At 41.4% G+C, this 17,197-nt stretch overlaps 1 protein-coding gene across 4 annotated transcripts in view; it reads left to right on the top strand.

Moving 5' to 3' along the window:
• The window catches only part of sbf1 (SET binding factor 1), a 61,831-nt gene that overhangs the window by 10,995 nt on the left and 33,639 nt on the right, over nt 1-17,197 (top strand). For 2 of the 4 annotated variants that reach the window (XM_035674168.1, XM_035674160.1), the window contains exons 2-6: nt 9,048-9,133; nt 11,347-11,484; nt 12,096-12,224; nt 12,448-12,558; nt 13,898-13,975. In XM_035674168.1, coding sequence (XP_035530061.1) covers nt 9,048-9,133; nt 11,347-11,484; nt 12,096-12,224; nt 12,448-12,558; nt 13,898-13,975 — 542 coding nt within the window. The remainder of the gene's footprint in view (nt 1-9,047; nt 9,134-11,346; nt 11,485-12,095; nt 12,225-12,447; nt 12,559-13,897; nt 13,976-17,197) is intronic. The other 2 variants (XM_035674185.1, XM_035674176.1) reach the window with 1 other exon arrangement.

Raw genomic sequence — 17,197 nt, 5'->3', positions numbered from 1 at the left:
AGGCAGCAGAATTTCAGTGTGGTGCTTTTGGGAGGAAGGAGGAGACTGCTAACTGCAATAACTGACAGGAAGTTAGACAAATATTGATTTAGCTAACAGTGCCTTTAAAAAAAATTTAAATTTTAAATGGTAGTATTATTATATAATTGCAATATTATATAGCACATTTTTGTAGCAGAATTGATTTACTATAGAACATTTTTAGCTTAAAAAGCTCACAGAGCTTGTGAATAAACCTCAGTAGGAAAAGTGTAATGCCAGAAAACACCATGCATCAGAAAGACGTTTCCTTGGTAATAACTTCCTCTCTCAGATGCTTGCTTTAGACCAAATTGTATACCTCATTTTGAACGTAGCTACACATTCTGCACACACATACTGTGCGCGCACACAAAGACGCATGAAAACACACAAGGCTCTGAGCTCTTTTGTCCCGAGTTGCTGCAGTCGCCGTGGAAACCGCCTGATGTCGTGTCACTGTGGTTTGGAAGCGAGCAAACGAGAAGCTGTGGTCTGGTTCAGCACCAAGAGGATGTGTAACACACACACACACAGAGCCTACACACACAAGAGCTACACACACACTTCAACTCTGACTGCCATTATTCACATCACATGACCTGTCGGCCTCCTTCCATCCTGTGTCACAGTGTCACTGCTAGTAGTCATCTGTGTGAGGATCATCGCCAGCTCTCTCACACACACACACACACACACACACACACACACACACACACTATGTTTGACCCACATTTCCTCCCCTTCTCCCGCCCTTTCATCCTCTTCAGGCCTGCCTCTCTTTCTCATTTAAAGTTGTTTTTTTTACCTCTATTTGCCCAGGTTATCTGACCATGTCAGACTAAGCCTCAGCGGTGCCTCAGTTGTGTTGATCAGTTGTTCTGTTCTGGTGGATTGTGGCTGGCATGAGGCTCTGATTGTATCTGTGGTTTGCAGCAAGACAGATTTCTTAGTCCAAGTCTTATAAAACATGTAAATAACGCTCTCTTTTGCTTTTAACATGTATTTTTTTGCTCAGGTGATATGCCTGTAGTCAGAACTAGGGATTGAGAGGAGCTGGAATTCAAACCAAATGCATCTCACAGTCTAAGTTGAATGTATTATGCAGTGTTAGCAGATGCAAGGCCTGTATGCTAGCTGGACTATTGTGTATGAAACAAAATAATCTTGGTTGGCTAACCAGGAAGCATGGGAGCCTGATTTGGCTGTTACTGGCTGCTTACAGAGAGTTCAGCAGTGCCCGAAAAGCCTGTTCACAGGCTGCCGACGGAGTGTCTTTGGTTGCTCAGCACTGTAGGGGCTGAATGCACTGATTGTGACTTGCTGATTGTGTTTCTCACACAGTGAACACACGGCTGCGGTTGCACTGCTTACAAGTGCAATACAGTGCAGTAATCTTGCAGCAATAAGTAGAGTTGTCTTGTCAAGTGTGCCAGACGTGTTAAATCAGGTTGGTGGTGATTTTTGAGGCTGTAGTTTGTTGTGTTTGTAGTGTTTTTTTGTGGTCACTGTTTTTCTTTTAGTGTTTTTTTCATTGTGCTTTTTGTTGTCGTAACTTGAGACACGCATGGTGTTTGCATGAGCTTTTATGGTGAGGGAACAGATCTGTGCACGTCACTCCACACAGTTCTGTGAGAAAGCATGGTCATTTCGACGTGTTGTTTCAGCAAGATGATGCATAGATACAGGCTGTCCAGGAGGAAAAAATGTGGAAAGTGGATGCAAAGGCCCCTAAACATGGACTGTGGTGGAAGATGCAACAGCGCAGTTGTAGAGATATAGATCAAGCCTCAAAATGACACTGCTAGCCTTCCAGTCAGTGTTACCCAACAGGTCTATCTGATATCTGGATGTCACTCCATTCGTTCCATATTCCTCTCACACAGGACTGATAGTGAGCTTTTGGACACCGCTGTCTTACATCATCAGCACCTCTGTTATGCAGTCATGCCTGCAGACTTTTACACCTGCTACTTACACACACCCAGTGTGGACGTTTGCCAAATCCGCTGCCAAATGCATTCACCCAGGGCTGTATCATTGTGGTTAAAAGGAAATTATAATTAATCACAACTAAATGACTTTAATTGTGATTGGTGGTAAAAGGAGCACTAACTCTGTACTTTCAGAGCTGAGTATCAAAATCAGGACTATGTCGAACAGCAGCAGGTGGTCCTAGTGAAATGTGTGTCATTAAATGTGTTTAATGATGTTTTTGTGACCTCTTTAGCCCAGTGAAAGAAGAAAAGCTTAATTAAAGATGAGATGCTTGATATGTGGAATAAAACATGAGTAGAAATGTCACAACATCCCAACGCCAACTTGCAGAAATCATTGATAGTTGACACTGATAGTTTGACACTGCTGTGTGCGGTGGCTCCTTTGCACACAGCCTGCTGAAGCTTTGCCAAGTCTAGAGTCATTCAACTGGATGTGAATAAAAAGCAGTGGGTGTGGCATGGAGGAGACCCATATAGTGAGGTTTTAGTCTGATTCTGCTTCTGTTATTGTGGTCCTGGTTCAGGCCTGCCTCATTGTCACATTCAATGTCCCTTGCTTTAGGGGTGATTAATAATTGCCCTCTTTGGGGTGATTTATTGGAGAATTATCAAAACATTCTCCTGAGAGGTAATGACCAGCTTGATACAAAAGAAAATATAATTACCAATGTAATCACATTATCTTTATGTGATACAGTATCTAGTCATTTCTGATACAGATATCTGACTGATTTCCCATCAGTCCACTTCAAACAGCTCACCTGCAACTTTAATTTCTGTTGAGAAATGATGCAATTGTGCAGGTGGGCATATTGCACAGTCTCTCTGTGAAACAGCTTATCTCTTTCAGTGCAATCTTGCAGAATCGTCTGCAAACAATTAGTAGTATTTGTTTAAACATTTTCATCAGAGCTTTTTTTATTTCACTATTATCAGTCATACATTAGCTGTGGTTTCACTCGGTGCTACCTTTGTCTTTCCACCAGTATTGATATGGGTGTGCTTCTTATATCCACACACTGTACCTGGTACATAACTGTCACTTTATTTACAAAATTCAAATTTGATTTCATGTTCCAGTAAGGCTGCAGGTTTTATCATGAACAATTAGATTTCATAGAACATCAGGTTCGTGACCTGCTTTTGCACTGCATGTTAGCGGAAAGAGTCATGTTGAGCTTTTGCTTTGCTTAAACACAGTGAAACTATAGTATAGTGGGCTACATATTAAATGTGGATGTATAAAATAAACTGCCAGGCAGCATGTTCTCTCTCTTCCACTGTTTGTTTGTGACATTAGAAAGAGCCCTGCAGGCCATCACACAAGCTCAGAGCTGCTGTGTTGTCCGACACTAACCAGAGTAAGACTTCATTGTGTTTCCTCTCTAAAACATGGCACAAAGCTGGCTTCTTGAGGTTATTTTGTGGCAGTCGTCATCAGGATTTAGTGTAGACCCTTCTGTGTTTGGTTGCACACTGCTCTGCTAACAAACAGCATCCAGTGACACGCAATAGTTTTTCTGCAGGAGCTGGAAAAAATTAGATTTAATAACGGGTAGTTTGATCCAGGCAGTCTGAGCGGCCAAAGACACATTCCATCTACAGTAATGAATCCCAAAGAGCACAACAGTCCTAAATGGTTGAGCTCTTGTGGTAGATCTGACTTTTTATTCATTCTTTATTTATTTGTGTGTACTGCAATAGGACCATTTCAGGCAATAAATGTTGACAGATTGGATATGTAGAGACCAAATCAAACCAGGCATGTAAAAACATGTCTTGGCTCTGATCATTGCTGATGTGTACACAGTTGCTGCCTTAAATACTTGAGATTGGCTCTCCTCCGACCCCGTGATAACAGCGGTTTATGTTACCCTAAAATCACACTGCAATGAGCCTTCCTACTCCTGAGCAGCAAGGGTAAACGGCTCCAGCCATCTCTACACGTAGGATCAAATACAAGACGCACTGAGCTGCTGCAGTGTTTATCTGATCCCTGATCAGTTCAACCACTGCATGCTCTGTGTAGGTGAGAGCGCAGTGATCTTTATAGGTGAGGGGGTGGCATGAGTTAGAGCCTGTTAACACAATAAAACTTTTGTCTGGCCCATAGTGCATGAATATAGTTCCCTCGTGTTTGTGTTGGTTCTGGATAGTTGTTAGCCACTGCTAACTTAACTAGCATTTGGCATTTTTGAATTGGGCCCTAACATGTGGGGTGTCCATACAAATCCCTGTTTATTAGTGGAGGTCCAAACATTTGTGGCAAACTTAAAAATGCTCCAAGTGGTGTAGAATGATTTGTGCGCAGTGACAGTGTAAAGGGAGACGCTACGTTAGAGCCAAACTAACCTTATTTTGTTCCCGTAAGAGCTGAACAGTGGTTAATTTTTATACAAGCACAAACATCCCTTACACTCACTCACCTTAAGTTAGGAGTCCCGGGCTGACCTCTGTGCTCGCAGTAACCTGCTTAGTTTCACTTTGATATCCATCTGTTGGATCAGCACTGTGAACTTGGAGCTTCTGTCAAGCGTTTGAATTTGGGAATTTCTACAGTGTCATACAGCTTGTTCTTGCCGTAGCCTCTTTATCTCGACATTTTCAATTAGGTTTTGTGGAACGCTGACTTGTCTGGCAGCTGCCCATATCAACCACCAAATCCAATGATCTCAACCTTTAGCCAAACAGATATGAGACATTATGCAAGCCAGTGTTTCAAAAGGAGAATTTGTACCTTGGGACAAACATTGTTAAAGCAGAAATACTCACCTGTTGAAAAGGTTTGTGTTCAGAGCAAACATGTGCATCAGGGTTGCATAGTCTTTTTCTATTGGGTCCATCGCTGTTTGAGTTTTGCATCACACCGAATCCTGGCTTTAGTTTGATGCCAGAAGTGGTTCCAGTCCTGTTAGAAGCAGGTTGATACGGAGGTATTGGTGCAGCTCACTGTTCGTTCTGTGCCCGTTGCAGCTCCTGCAGAAATTGTTACAACTGCAAGGGTTGCTTTCCCTTTTTGTTGCCCGGTGGACTAGCCCAGAAAGGCCATAAATGAGGGGTTATAGACTCGTAATTTTATTTCAGCTTTATGAGCTAGTCCGAGGCGGGATATTCTCAGACTGCTGCTGGCACTGCAGCTCCAAGTGTGCTCTGCTAATAGTGAACCCTAGATCATACACGTTCTAGTGGGAGCAGACATGACTCAAGTTCCTCAAGACAGGAAATAGACTCTGCAGAACTTTGCATACTTGACCAGTAGCAGGTGGCGGCGTATTAAGGTGGTGGTGAATAAGTGGTGAACTGATGAGGCTGAGAGAGCAAACATTTAAGGCAAAGGAAGTGAATCTTTTTGGTCGCTTCAACTAAACGTACATGCCAAATCTGATTTAGTTGGATTTTAGGTTGTGCTAATTTAACCATATGTGCGTTGGTAGCCAACACAGTAAACTTTGCTTGTCTGTAACAGCAAGTTGTCTGATACTGAGCAGTCATAGGGCAGCAAACTTCAGGAAGTATTTACACATCATTTTGGGTTAAAAAGTGAATCCATTTTGAAATGTTTATTGTAACAGCTATGTACGTCTGTTGTGCTTATTGTATTCAACAGGGAAGACTTATAACCAACAGGCCGAGAGCCATCGATAAAACCTGCATTATTATGGAAAATGCTAAGAAAAACTGACATGTAAAATAATAACTTTGGTGACTGTCTCCATTCATGTTTCCTCTCTATTAATCAGTCGTACCTGATGTATGGCTAGCTGCGCTGCTAACAAACACAGTCCATCATTTTCAACCCAACTGAAGTTGTTTTTTTCTTTGCCAAAAGAAAAAGTGTTTGCTGGTAGGACTAACCCTGGCCACTGCTTATAGCTATGTGACTAACTCAGATCGCAATATATTGGTTCGTAACCCCTGTATTGTAATATGTACATATTGCCAGATTCTTGCCAATGCGAAGCCCTGCAAAGAACACAAAGGAGCTGCTCTGGCAGATCAGAATAAAAAAAAAGACAATAGTCAGGACTCAGTGAATGAACATTCACTGAAACAGCATGTTGAGCAGCTTGTCATAGAACGATACAGTGTGATTTCAGCTACAAATGGAAACACCCTTGTCTTTTTCTGTAATTTCCTTTTGTGTAACTACAATATTTTGAAAGTTGTGTAGTAGTTGAAATATGCAGTGGTTGTAATTTGTTTTCAACCATTGCACACAGTCCCTATCTTGCTCTGTGCTCATTTCTCTGTAATTGCTGCTTTTCTGAAGTCAATTGGAAGCCTTTGAGCCTTGTTTACACTCTATAGATTGCTTTTTTATACACGCACCTAATCTTGACATTGTTGGGTTACAGTGAAAATGAACCTCTTGTGACGAGGATACACTTGTTGTATCTAGCATACCTCTCTGTGGACCAGCTCGGTGCAAGGACTGAACTGGGTCCAGTTTGTGTTGAGGGTTTCTTTATTTCAGGGGAAATGAGTACTGTGTGTTGGCTGTCTGTGGTCATGAGGCCTGCGTGTCACTCCCAGCATCCTCCTTTTCTGGCTCATTCGTACACTCCTCCCTCAGCTGCAGGATGTCCCGCTTTAACTGGCCAAATGATCCCCACCCTGCCCGACCATTGGCCGACACCGTCTCTGCTCCTGCCTCGATTTGCGCTGTCACACTGTTTGTGTGTGTATTTTCTCAATGTGTGTGTGTGTGTGTGTGTGTGTGTGTGTGTGTTCCTGACACGCCTACAGCTCGTCATCCACCGACGAGATATTGTCACAGGACAGAACATATGGCCACACCAGGCGGCATGTGTGCTGCTTATGAAAACCGTGTCTAAGGAGGCAGTTGGGAGGTGACATCAAGTCCCAGCATGCATTAGCTCTGCTGCAGATGATTCATCACAGTGTACCGAGAGAGTTGGCTAAGTCAAATGTTCTTCCGTGTCATAACAATGCAGACTGATTCATTTTCACCTCTTTTAATAATCATTATGCAGCCGTCTGTTAAGCGCTTCGCAGCTCTGTTGTGTGAAATGGTCTAAATTTAGTTGGTTATTTCAGTTGTGGTATGTCTATCACAGACAGAAACCGTGTGGATATTTGAATTACTTTGTCTGAGGTTGAAGGTCCATTTTGGTCCCATAAAAGGATATTGTTTGTCTACAAGTAGAACTGCCATTAAATTAATCGGCAAATATTTTGATAATTGAGTCATTTTTTTGAAGACAAATTCTCTGATTTCAGCTCTTAAATGTGAACTGTTTCTGGTTTCTTTAGTCCTCTATGACATTAAATGACACCCAGTGGATTTATCAATAATGAAAATAATCGTTAGTTGCAGTTCTATCTACAAGTCTACGTGGTACTGACATTTAGGGCCTGTGTTGCCCAATTGATTGACGCCTACACATGTGAAATAACTACCAGTTTCTGTTTCATCTCAGCTTATCTATCTTATCTTACAGAACTGAGACACGGCGTTCGGTCTGCGGGTTCCAGTGATTTTTGAACGCTAGAACATTTAAGAGCAGGTCGGGGCTCAGGAAGGATGGCTGGTCAACTCCAAACAAAAAGAAAATTAACCTCTTGTCTCTGATGAATTGATATCAGGGCACCACTCCCACATATCCCTAGTTCACAAGGGAGAAGGGATGACTTTAGCATTTCCCTGTGTGTTTTGGGAGCTGGCCTACTTTCTGTTTGTGTATTGTCTCTGTGTCTCTGTGTATCTGTGCTTCTGTTTTAGTTCCCGGCTTGGTAAATGCCCACAGACTGTTGTTTTCTCGGATGCAGCATTTAGTCCAAACTGGACCAGGTTTGGTCTGGTGAAAACCTCGCCTTTATTTAGCATGGGATAATATTTTGTTTTGTGCAGTTTTTATGCTAGATTTACATCCTTTGTATTGGGAGGATAAGTGTATTCTCTGTGCTGGATGAATGCTGCCATTAAGCAGCCTGCAGGGCTTCAGATGGAACTAAGCTGAAAGACGGGCTTGTGGTGGTTACATAAGTCTGCCTTTGTGGTGTGATTGTGCCGCTGTGATGAGCCAGGCCTCGGCCAACAGTGGAAATGGCCTCATTAACTAGAAGCAAATAAGCATTTAACACATCTCACTACTGCGTAACATGCACATATCCACACAATAGGGCAAACAGCTGTAACTAATAGATGTTTCACATACTTAATCTGCCAACTTATTTATTAACAAAGTTTAAATGCGATACACGTTCTTTTAAAAATGTGATGTTCTGTGATTGTTATCATTAATGTAAGGCCTGGCTGAAGTTGTCAGAGTAGGGTGGGTCATGACTTCGCTATCCTGGGTGCAGAGACACCCATAACCCCTGATACCTTGTTTTATACAGTATCAAAGGAATTTCACTGATGAATCGGTTAACTAAAAATAGCGATCCCAGAACTCCCCAAATGTATGATTTGAATGATTTTTGCCTAAAAAGCGAAAAAGATTCCCATTTATTTCCTGTCATTCTGCTAATTGATTAATCTACTATTTGTTTCAGCTTTAGGCTCTTTGTTGGAGAATTTATTTAAAATGTTTATTTTTATTTATATAATATTTAGACAAAGTTAAGATGATCATGTCCTGAAAGTTTTTTTTCCCTTTGCTAAAGTAATTGATTACTAAGTAACTTGGGGATGTTGAAGTTGCATTATTCTCTGTTGGTCCAGCACTACACAGCTCTGTATTAGAGTATTAGTACAGAATTGCTATCACAGTGCACGTAGCACTCAAAATGACACCAGGTCACAAAGGTAGAGGAGAACACGTGCCATTTTATGACTATACACCAGTCTCTAAAGTCATTGTGGCATGGTGTGGCAAAACCTACATTTTCTTTCAACTCTCATAGTTACAGCACAGTAGTTATAGCACAAAAAGACGAATGTCAGCGTGCTGATATGGTTTAGAAAAACTCAAAATAGCTTATTTAAAGAAACAAACAGACAACAAACAATGTAAAAAACATGGACTGACCTCTGTATTTGTCCCTGTCTGTGTCTCTCTGCAGTGGAGGGTGAAGGTCAAGGTCGCATTCTCCAGCGGTTTCCTGAGAAAGACTGGGAGGACAGCCCGTTCCCACAAGGCATAGAGCTGGTAAGTCAACACTTAGAGACATGTTCCAGTGTGGCTCAGTGGCTAGGACAAGGCACTTAACCCAGTCAGGGCTAGGGGTTCAATTCTCTGGGGCAGCTCAGTGGTTAGAGCAGACACTAACTTCCAGCTTTACAGGATTCCTAGTAGGTAATAATGCATTTATCACACTCTGAACTACATGAGAGGTGCTTTTGTGGCTGAATGTAAGAGCATCGGTTATGGATAAGGCAGTCTGGAAGGAAGGTTTCAGCAGTCCTACAGTGCTGTTATTTTGAGTGAAGCTTTTTATGCCTTTAATGAAACCGGTTCTTGTGGTTTGTCAGAGGTATACCCCCTCTAGGCTCAGGTTATTTATAGAGAGAAGAAAATGCATTTTTCTTACACATCAAGTGAGGAAACATTTGAACTTGAGAACCATAAGGGAACAATTTAACCCAGATGGCCTGATAAGAAAGTTGTGACGCACAAGGCTGAAATCTTTATCCACCAGCAGGGTATCTAAGGACTGTCATGTCACATTGTTTGTCCAACACAAGCCAGATCACATAATATTTGGTATGAAAATGCATGCTCCTCTGAGGATAAGTACTATTTTTAATGACCCCTTGACCTTTCCTCAAATGGCACTATTGAGGCAAACTTTTTTCACCATTATGGCTGTAAGAGTAGAAAAATAATCAGAATGTTGCTTGATAAGGCCAGTAACATTGTTATAGCATAGTGTAGTATAACACTGTTGTGAGGTGTAATGGACATTGTATCTAAGGAGTACTAATGGGGCTTAAGACTTAAATCTAGATAAATATATAAAATATTTTACCTGGAAGAAACTCAAATAAATGGATAGCCATTAGGGAATCTAGTGATAGGGAAATGTTTCTTAAATTTGGATGGCTGTCTATGAGATTTATTTTTCACAGAAGGGCCCAAAAAAGGGGCCGCATGTTCAGAAACTCAGCAGGATGGAGAAAGTGACGCCCTGATTATGGCTAAACTGATCCGATTCGTTGGATTGACCCTTTTAAAGGACCCGTGTAGGATTTAGTGGCATCTAGCATTGGGATTGTCTCAATCAAGCGTGTAGGAGAAACTACGGTGGCTGCGGAACTTGCAAAAACGCCAAAGGCCCTGTCTAGAGCGGTGGTCTTACATGGCGGTGGTCTTACATGGCGGCCTTCATAGAGGAGGGTCCACTCCCAGATCTTATTGTCAGGACATTACACACTAATGAAAATAGAGCTATGAACATTATATTCCATTTCTGACATGATGCTCCTAAATGTTACACACTGGACCTTTGAGCTGTGTTATAGCTTAATCTTAATCACATTTGCACAGGGACAAATTTTTCATTTTGGAAATAAGAGCACTGGTATCATGTCCGTACAAGCTATGGGCCAATATCTGAGTTTGGTCATCTCAGTCGGTATTGGGGGAGAAAAGTCAGATGGCGGCGTCCCTAAGATCCCTTTTGAGTGAGCATGGATTCACACATGGGTAAAAAGGTCATCTGGTTATCAGCGTATCCAGTCTGTGAATCCGATGTGAAACGGATCACTGACAATTGCTTCATAAACGTTTTTGGTGTGGATTGACTTAAGATAAAAGAGTCCATAAAATGGCACGTGTAACATGTTAACATATTCCAGTTACAGGCCAACTTCAGATCAAGTCAAGTCAGTGAGGCAACTATATGAATAATGACCATAACATAACAATCTCAACAAAAAACACTGCTAATATTGACTTTCTATTGTTTGTTCACCTCAGTCAACATTGTGACAGTATTGTTTGCTCCATTAGCATTTCATGTTTTGCAAGTAAATATTTGAAAAGGACATACCATAACTTCTTTAAACCAACTACATTGTGATTAGAAATGAGAGCAAAACATACTTCCACGTCTTCTCACATCCTTCAGGCAGAGCTTTGATGGCGTCGACATGTTATTCAACCAGACGGAAAGTTTTCAGAACCTGTTTTGTTGCGTTAATGATAGCCCAACCCAGGATGAATCACCCTAAGGTGCTGTAAGAACACGTGATTACTGCTGTCTGATATGTCATCCAGGATGTATACACTAATCTTTCTCCTTTTTTTGCCCTTTCTTCCCATAACCATCTAATTTCTAACCCATGTTCCTGTTTCCCTCTGGCCCCGCCTCTGCTATCACCTTTTCACCTCTGTCATTTCTTCCTCCACCTCCTCTCTAGTTCTGTCAGCCCAGCGGTTGGCAGCTGGTTCCTGAGCGGCAGCCTGCCTCCTTCTTTGTAGCAGTTTTGACTGACATCAACTCGGAGCGTCACTACTGTGCCTGCTTCACCTTCTGGGAGGGCCTTGACAACTCACAGGTGAGACAGACAGCTATTCAGTGTCTTGGGGATCTGTGTGATCTGTAGTCCCAGCTGGAGGTACAGCAACAATGCAATGATCCCTCACTGGTTTCCCATCTAGATTCCAAGACCGGTGCTGGGTTGTGTGCCTATTTTGGCAAAGCGGTCATGTGACACCCTAGGACCCATAAATACTGTTTTCCTGAATAAAACATCCTGAGCTCTACACATATTAAAAAAGTGCTCTTTGAATTAGCACTGTTTATAATAGGTGCAGTAAATGTGCATTATTTAACATGTTTCTATGTCCTATGGAGGACAGTAGAGTATGTGGATATTATAGGATAGGATACACTTTTAATGTTCCCGTCCATCCTGCAGTTCCACAGAAGATCAAAGATTCATGATTCATGTGTGGGCAGTCGGCCAGACTCAGCCAAAGAAACACACTTTTTTGGAATAAAAATATTGCATCCATTCATGATTTTTTTGCTTTCCAGCCATGAACACTGATAACTGGCTGTAGTGGAACACATGGCCAGGAGGCACTTCCACTGGGGACTGAACTTGAATTGTGCTGCTGCAACACCCATGTGTGACTGTAGTTATATCTGTTCCTCTCTGTTCAGCTGCAGAAGGCCGAAGCCAGCGAGGTGGACGAGGTGGACGAGGTGCCGGCCGTCGTCCAATCAGCTCAGGTCTTCGCCCCCAAGAGCCTGGTGCTGGTGTCCCGACTAGATTACACCGAGGTGTTCAGGGTACGACGCGAACAATACTTCCAAATACACAAACAAAGGCCAAAACACAATAGTGAACAATATCAATATAAATAGCATATAATGAAGGAATAAAAGCTTTATTGCATGATATTGTTTTTTTTTATTTTGATAGCATTTACAGCCTTCACTTTAATTTCCAGTACAGGAAATATTGTGTTATGTTGACCTATGACCTCTGTGTCCTTCCTTCTTGATTGAACAGAACTGTCTGGGTCTGATCTACACCGTCCATGTAGACAGCCTGCCTGTCCCCTTGGAAACGGTGATTGGAAATCTCCTCACTTGTGTCATCCCCATTGCTGGAGGCTCCCAGGTAACTGCTGACCATCCATCTTCATTCTCACACAGACACCCGCACCAACTGCAAAGGCGAAGGTCATGACCTCATACAGACTAGAGCTGCTGCGAGCAGCTTACAGATAAACTGTGACACCATTCTTTAGTTGCTGTTACAACTCTTTGGCTTTGCTGGGTGGTACATACTCTTACTGTACATTACCCCATGCCTTGCTCAGCAGCGCAGCTTATTCAGGCAGTAAGCAGTGTAGAGAAGTAGAGCTTGACGCAGCCTGCTAGTAGAGCACCTTGTTCAGCATGAACAGCTAGCTCTGACTGCTAGCATCGCTAACTTGCATCCATGTTAGCTTGTTACAAGAGAAAAATATAAACTGTTGTTGGAGAGGTTTGGACCCTGTTTTCATGTGTATATGTTTGTGTATAAAAGAGATGATGTTTATGCACAAGCAGAAGTGCTTATAAAGTGCCTGCACATTTCTTTGTGCATGCGTTGAATCATTTATGGATTACTATCTGAGAGAGTCGTGGGGGTTTGAAGTTACATAAATCCTCTTCATAGAGCTGGCTTTACAGCAGCTCCCTAGGGGGCAGTGCCATATACAGCTCAAGCCGTCTTGTAAACACACTTTAGTGTAGATGTTTTAGCATCATTTCAGTTCATTTTTATTGTTGCGGGCTTACTGAGAGACATTAATGTTAAAGCTTTGCCAAACACATAGACGTCTTTGTGGATGATAAGCGCCACTTAACAGATGTAGACTGAATCATCACATTTTGCAAGCGATGTTGGCCATGGAGGAAAACAACAATCCTTCCATTTATAACCAGATAAGCAAAAGAAACATGTTTGTGTTTTCTTTTACATAACATTTTATATCTGAGATACCAACTCAATACTTACAAAGAAGCTTCACTCTTTTTTTTTCATTTGCATATATATATATTTGTAGACCTGCTGGATATGTGGAATAAGCATCAGTGTGTTTCCTTCATGCTAAAGTCCCAGCAGCATTGTGTGAGAGCACATTTGGGTATTTTGAACAACTTTTCATTACATTTTATGGATTTTCTTTTTTATTTCTTTACGATTTCTCTCCACTTTACACATTTTCATATATTTTGTAAGAATCATGTTTTTTTTCTCACCTGCAGAAAATAGTAACTTCTTCAAGTAAACTAAATAAGTGTAATAGGAATGCTATTACACTTATTCATGCCTGTGGTGCACATACAGTGTCCTATTTTGTCTAAATGCACATCAGCTGAACCTTCCCACTGTGGTTTCCCAGATGTTATAACCCATGTGTGTCATCTTTTTGTGCACTTTACTGTACACTGGTTCCTCTGTGTTACAGATAAATGAGTCCCCAGTTTGTAGTTTAGACAAGGTTCCTCAGGCCCTGGCCTGTGACTGGCTGCTGGCCTGTCTCCAGGTAACTTTACCGTTCTGCAAGCTTCACCAATCAACAACCAGCTCAATGTGATTGATTCTGTTAATCAAACAGACCAGAGTTGTTTTCTTTTCTTAAAGGAATGTGTTCTTTCTTGCAGTCATTTCAAATCATGCGTGATTGATGGTGCTTCAGCTATTTTTTACCTGCTTTTTTATGTGTTTTGTGGTCAAACAGTTTATACAGGATCATGTTAATCATTTCAAACATTTCATTTCCTTTTTTTCTTCTATTATGTTTGTCATCAACTTGATTTATTGCAGCAATGAATAATGATTTTGGAACAATGATTATTTTCATGTTGTTTCCTCACTCTTAAAACACATACACCCAAGCACATTCAAACCCGTTGCTGTGCAGGTCGTAGTTCAGTTGCTGGGTGACCATATGGGATGGCAGATGGCCTCCTACCGGGCAGCGCAGTGTCTGAATGAGAGAATCAGATCTAATCAGTATTAACACACATACAGACCCAAACAGCAGAGGCTAATGCGCAGCTCTCCTCACACACTAACACACATCTGAAAACACAAACACAGGCCAAACTCAGTGCTTTTTCACTCTCAGCCACACTGATGGATTCTGACTAAAATGTTATCATTATAGAGATACTTATACTTACAATGAAATGTATAATGTAAGACACACACTGTCTCCCTCAAACACCCTTATAAGCACACAGCTTGTTGAGGCCCTTTATAAATGAGTTTGTGCTGCTTCCATCCAGCCAAGCACAAACAGTTCTGTTCTTCTGACTCAAGAGGAGGACAGGCCACTTGGAAAAGAGTAACACACAAACACACACATTCCTAGAACTGTTTAATCACACAGGACTTTCCCATCAGCTACACCAAATGTCTGTCATTATCACAAGTGTGCCTGTCAACCTCTGCCCAAACACACACAACACAATGGCTCCAGCAACGTGACACTGAAATCATCATCTGCTATCAGACATATTGTCATGGCAACACTGTCACACACCAAACAGATAATCCTCTAACCTTCTGCAAAGCAAGACTTGTATTTAATGTATTTGTGAATATGTGTTTGTGAAAATAGTTAAGCAATTGTGCCAGGTAGATTACCTGTGATATTTGTGTCAGGATATATTAACATTGTATGATAAATGCTCTTGTTGCACAATCAACCAACACTTCTAAGTTTCACACTACTCAAAACAGTTTACTTGGAAGAACCTTGGTAAATTTCTCATAAAATGACCCAATAAGCATTTGTTAGTGACACATTCAAACAGGTTTGGAAATGGTTTTAAATTTCTATACAAAGATGAGCGAGTACACCACTATCTTGTCTGTATCTGTACTTGGAGTGGGCGGGTCCTAAACAGGAAGTGAGTGGGGCCAACTCGAAGTTGCTAATTTAACCCGGAAATTGACATGGGTTGATCAGAAGTTGGTATATTTATTTTAAAAACTCTTCAGAACAGCCACAGAATTGAGCTTAAGGGCAATATTTTTATCACAATGGCAATTTACAGAAGAAGTTTTTTTTTTTATTAAAGTTATATAAGGTATAATATTTATTATTTAATAGAGAACAGATATTGATCTTGATCTTTCATTCTTAGAAAACAGATATTGACGTTGACTCTTTCATTCTGGTGATTATCTACTATTATCTTTACCGGATATTAGTTTCAGCTGAGAAGTCACTGAGCACTAATTTTGATCTCAGTTGATAATTTTCTAAACCCTTCCCCCGAATAGGTCCAGCTGTGTACATGGAGTTATAGTTAAAGTCATACTCCATAAATAAAGCATGAATGTTAGTTTATTTTTTTCCGCTCTACCAAAAAGAGTAAAAGTAGATGGAATGGATAAACGGTGTGTTTGTCTGTTCTAATTTAAGCTCCCAACGTTAGCATGTCCAGCTATCTAGCTTGCTACAGTGGTATCTTAGCACCACTCAGATTCTTATTCCACATTTTGTGTCGCAGTGTTTGTCACACACATTGGTTAGTCCTCGTCCTAAAAGCCTTTTTTTCTTGTAACATTAAAGGTTACAGTAGCATTGTAAACTGCATAATAGGACAGTTTGAGAAAGGAAAGCGTAGCAACAGTAACTAACTGCCACGTAACCCTGGGCTGCCTTTTTTATATGGAGCAAACTGTCAACATCTATCTACAAAAAAGTGCACTAAAGAACAGTTCCAGTGCACTGCTGTGCAGCATGTGAAGTAACTGTACAGATGAACAGTGTATGACATCGTTTGACCTGCAGGATGTTACAACACTTAAGTCATTTATCTGAGTAGTTTACACAACCCTAATATGAAGTGAACTGCAGGCTGTTGGCCTGATGTCAGAAATGGTGAATTATAAAAGCAGAGCAGCGGGGTGATCTTGTGGTTAGGAGGACCATCCTTAACACAGGGAGGTGACAACGTTTAAGGCATCCTTTCTCGTCAAGTCCCCTGAATCCCGGAAAGCTGTACACGACCCTGACCTATGACCTGTGTGTGTGGTAGTGTCAGATTTCCCCATGGTGGGAGGAGACTTTTATTTAGGATGGAAGAAAGTCAAGTGCTCATTTTACCATCCATTAGTGATTGAGCTGTTACTGGAATATGTTTAAATCTGTCTCTTAAATGAATTCATGTGGCAGAGGGAATTCCAGTCCCTGTTTCTGGACACAGTCTGTCACACCGCCAAGAGCTCTGTCAGTTTCATGTAGTAGTAACACATTACAATTTTAAGGCACACGCTTAAAACTGAAAGTTGCGTAAGTAAGTAAGTAATTCTGTGGAAAGTCATTGCCACTTTCTGTTAGTCGTGACACGTTTATTCTCACGTAGGCTGCGAACTTCAGTTTTTCCCTTTTCACCTCTCTGTTATCGCAGTGCCTCTGAGCTTGAGGTTGGCAGGTGATGTCAGTACAGGAACTCTGCTGATTCCAGCATCGGTTGAGTACCTTTTATGGTTTAAAAACGGGTATGTGGTGTTGGAACCTGTGGTCAGATGTTTTCACTTTTGAAACAAAGATATCTCAGCTTTGGGAATCCCCGTACCATGCCAGTGTTAGTGTTACAGTGTAAATCCAAAACCATGTGAGGATGTAGGAGGTTATTTAATAGCTTCTGATAGATCCCCGTTTGAACTTCTCGTCCCTCACAAGACAAAGGCAAACACAGTCCTCAATGAGGCTCCTCCTCTGTACCTTTTATAGTGTGTGTGTGTGTGT

Source organism: Morone saxatilis, unplaced genomic scaffold, assembly GCF_004916995.1.
Source record: "Morone saxatilis isolate NCDOM2014 unplaced genomic scaffold, NCSU_SB_2.0 Contig10, whole genome shotgun sequence".
Lineage (NCBI taxonomy): Eukaryota > Metazoa > Chordata > Actinopteri > Moronidae > Morone > Morone saxatilis.
Note: the sequence above shows the minus strand (reverse complement) of the source record. Positions and strands in the feature narration are given on the sequence as shown.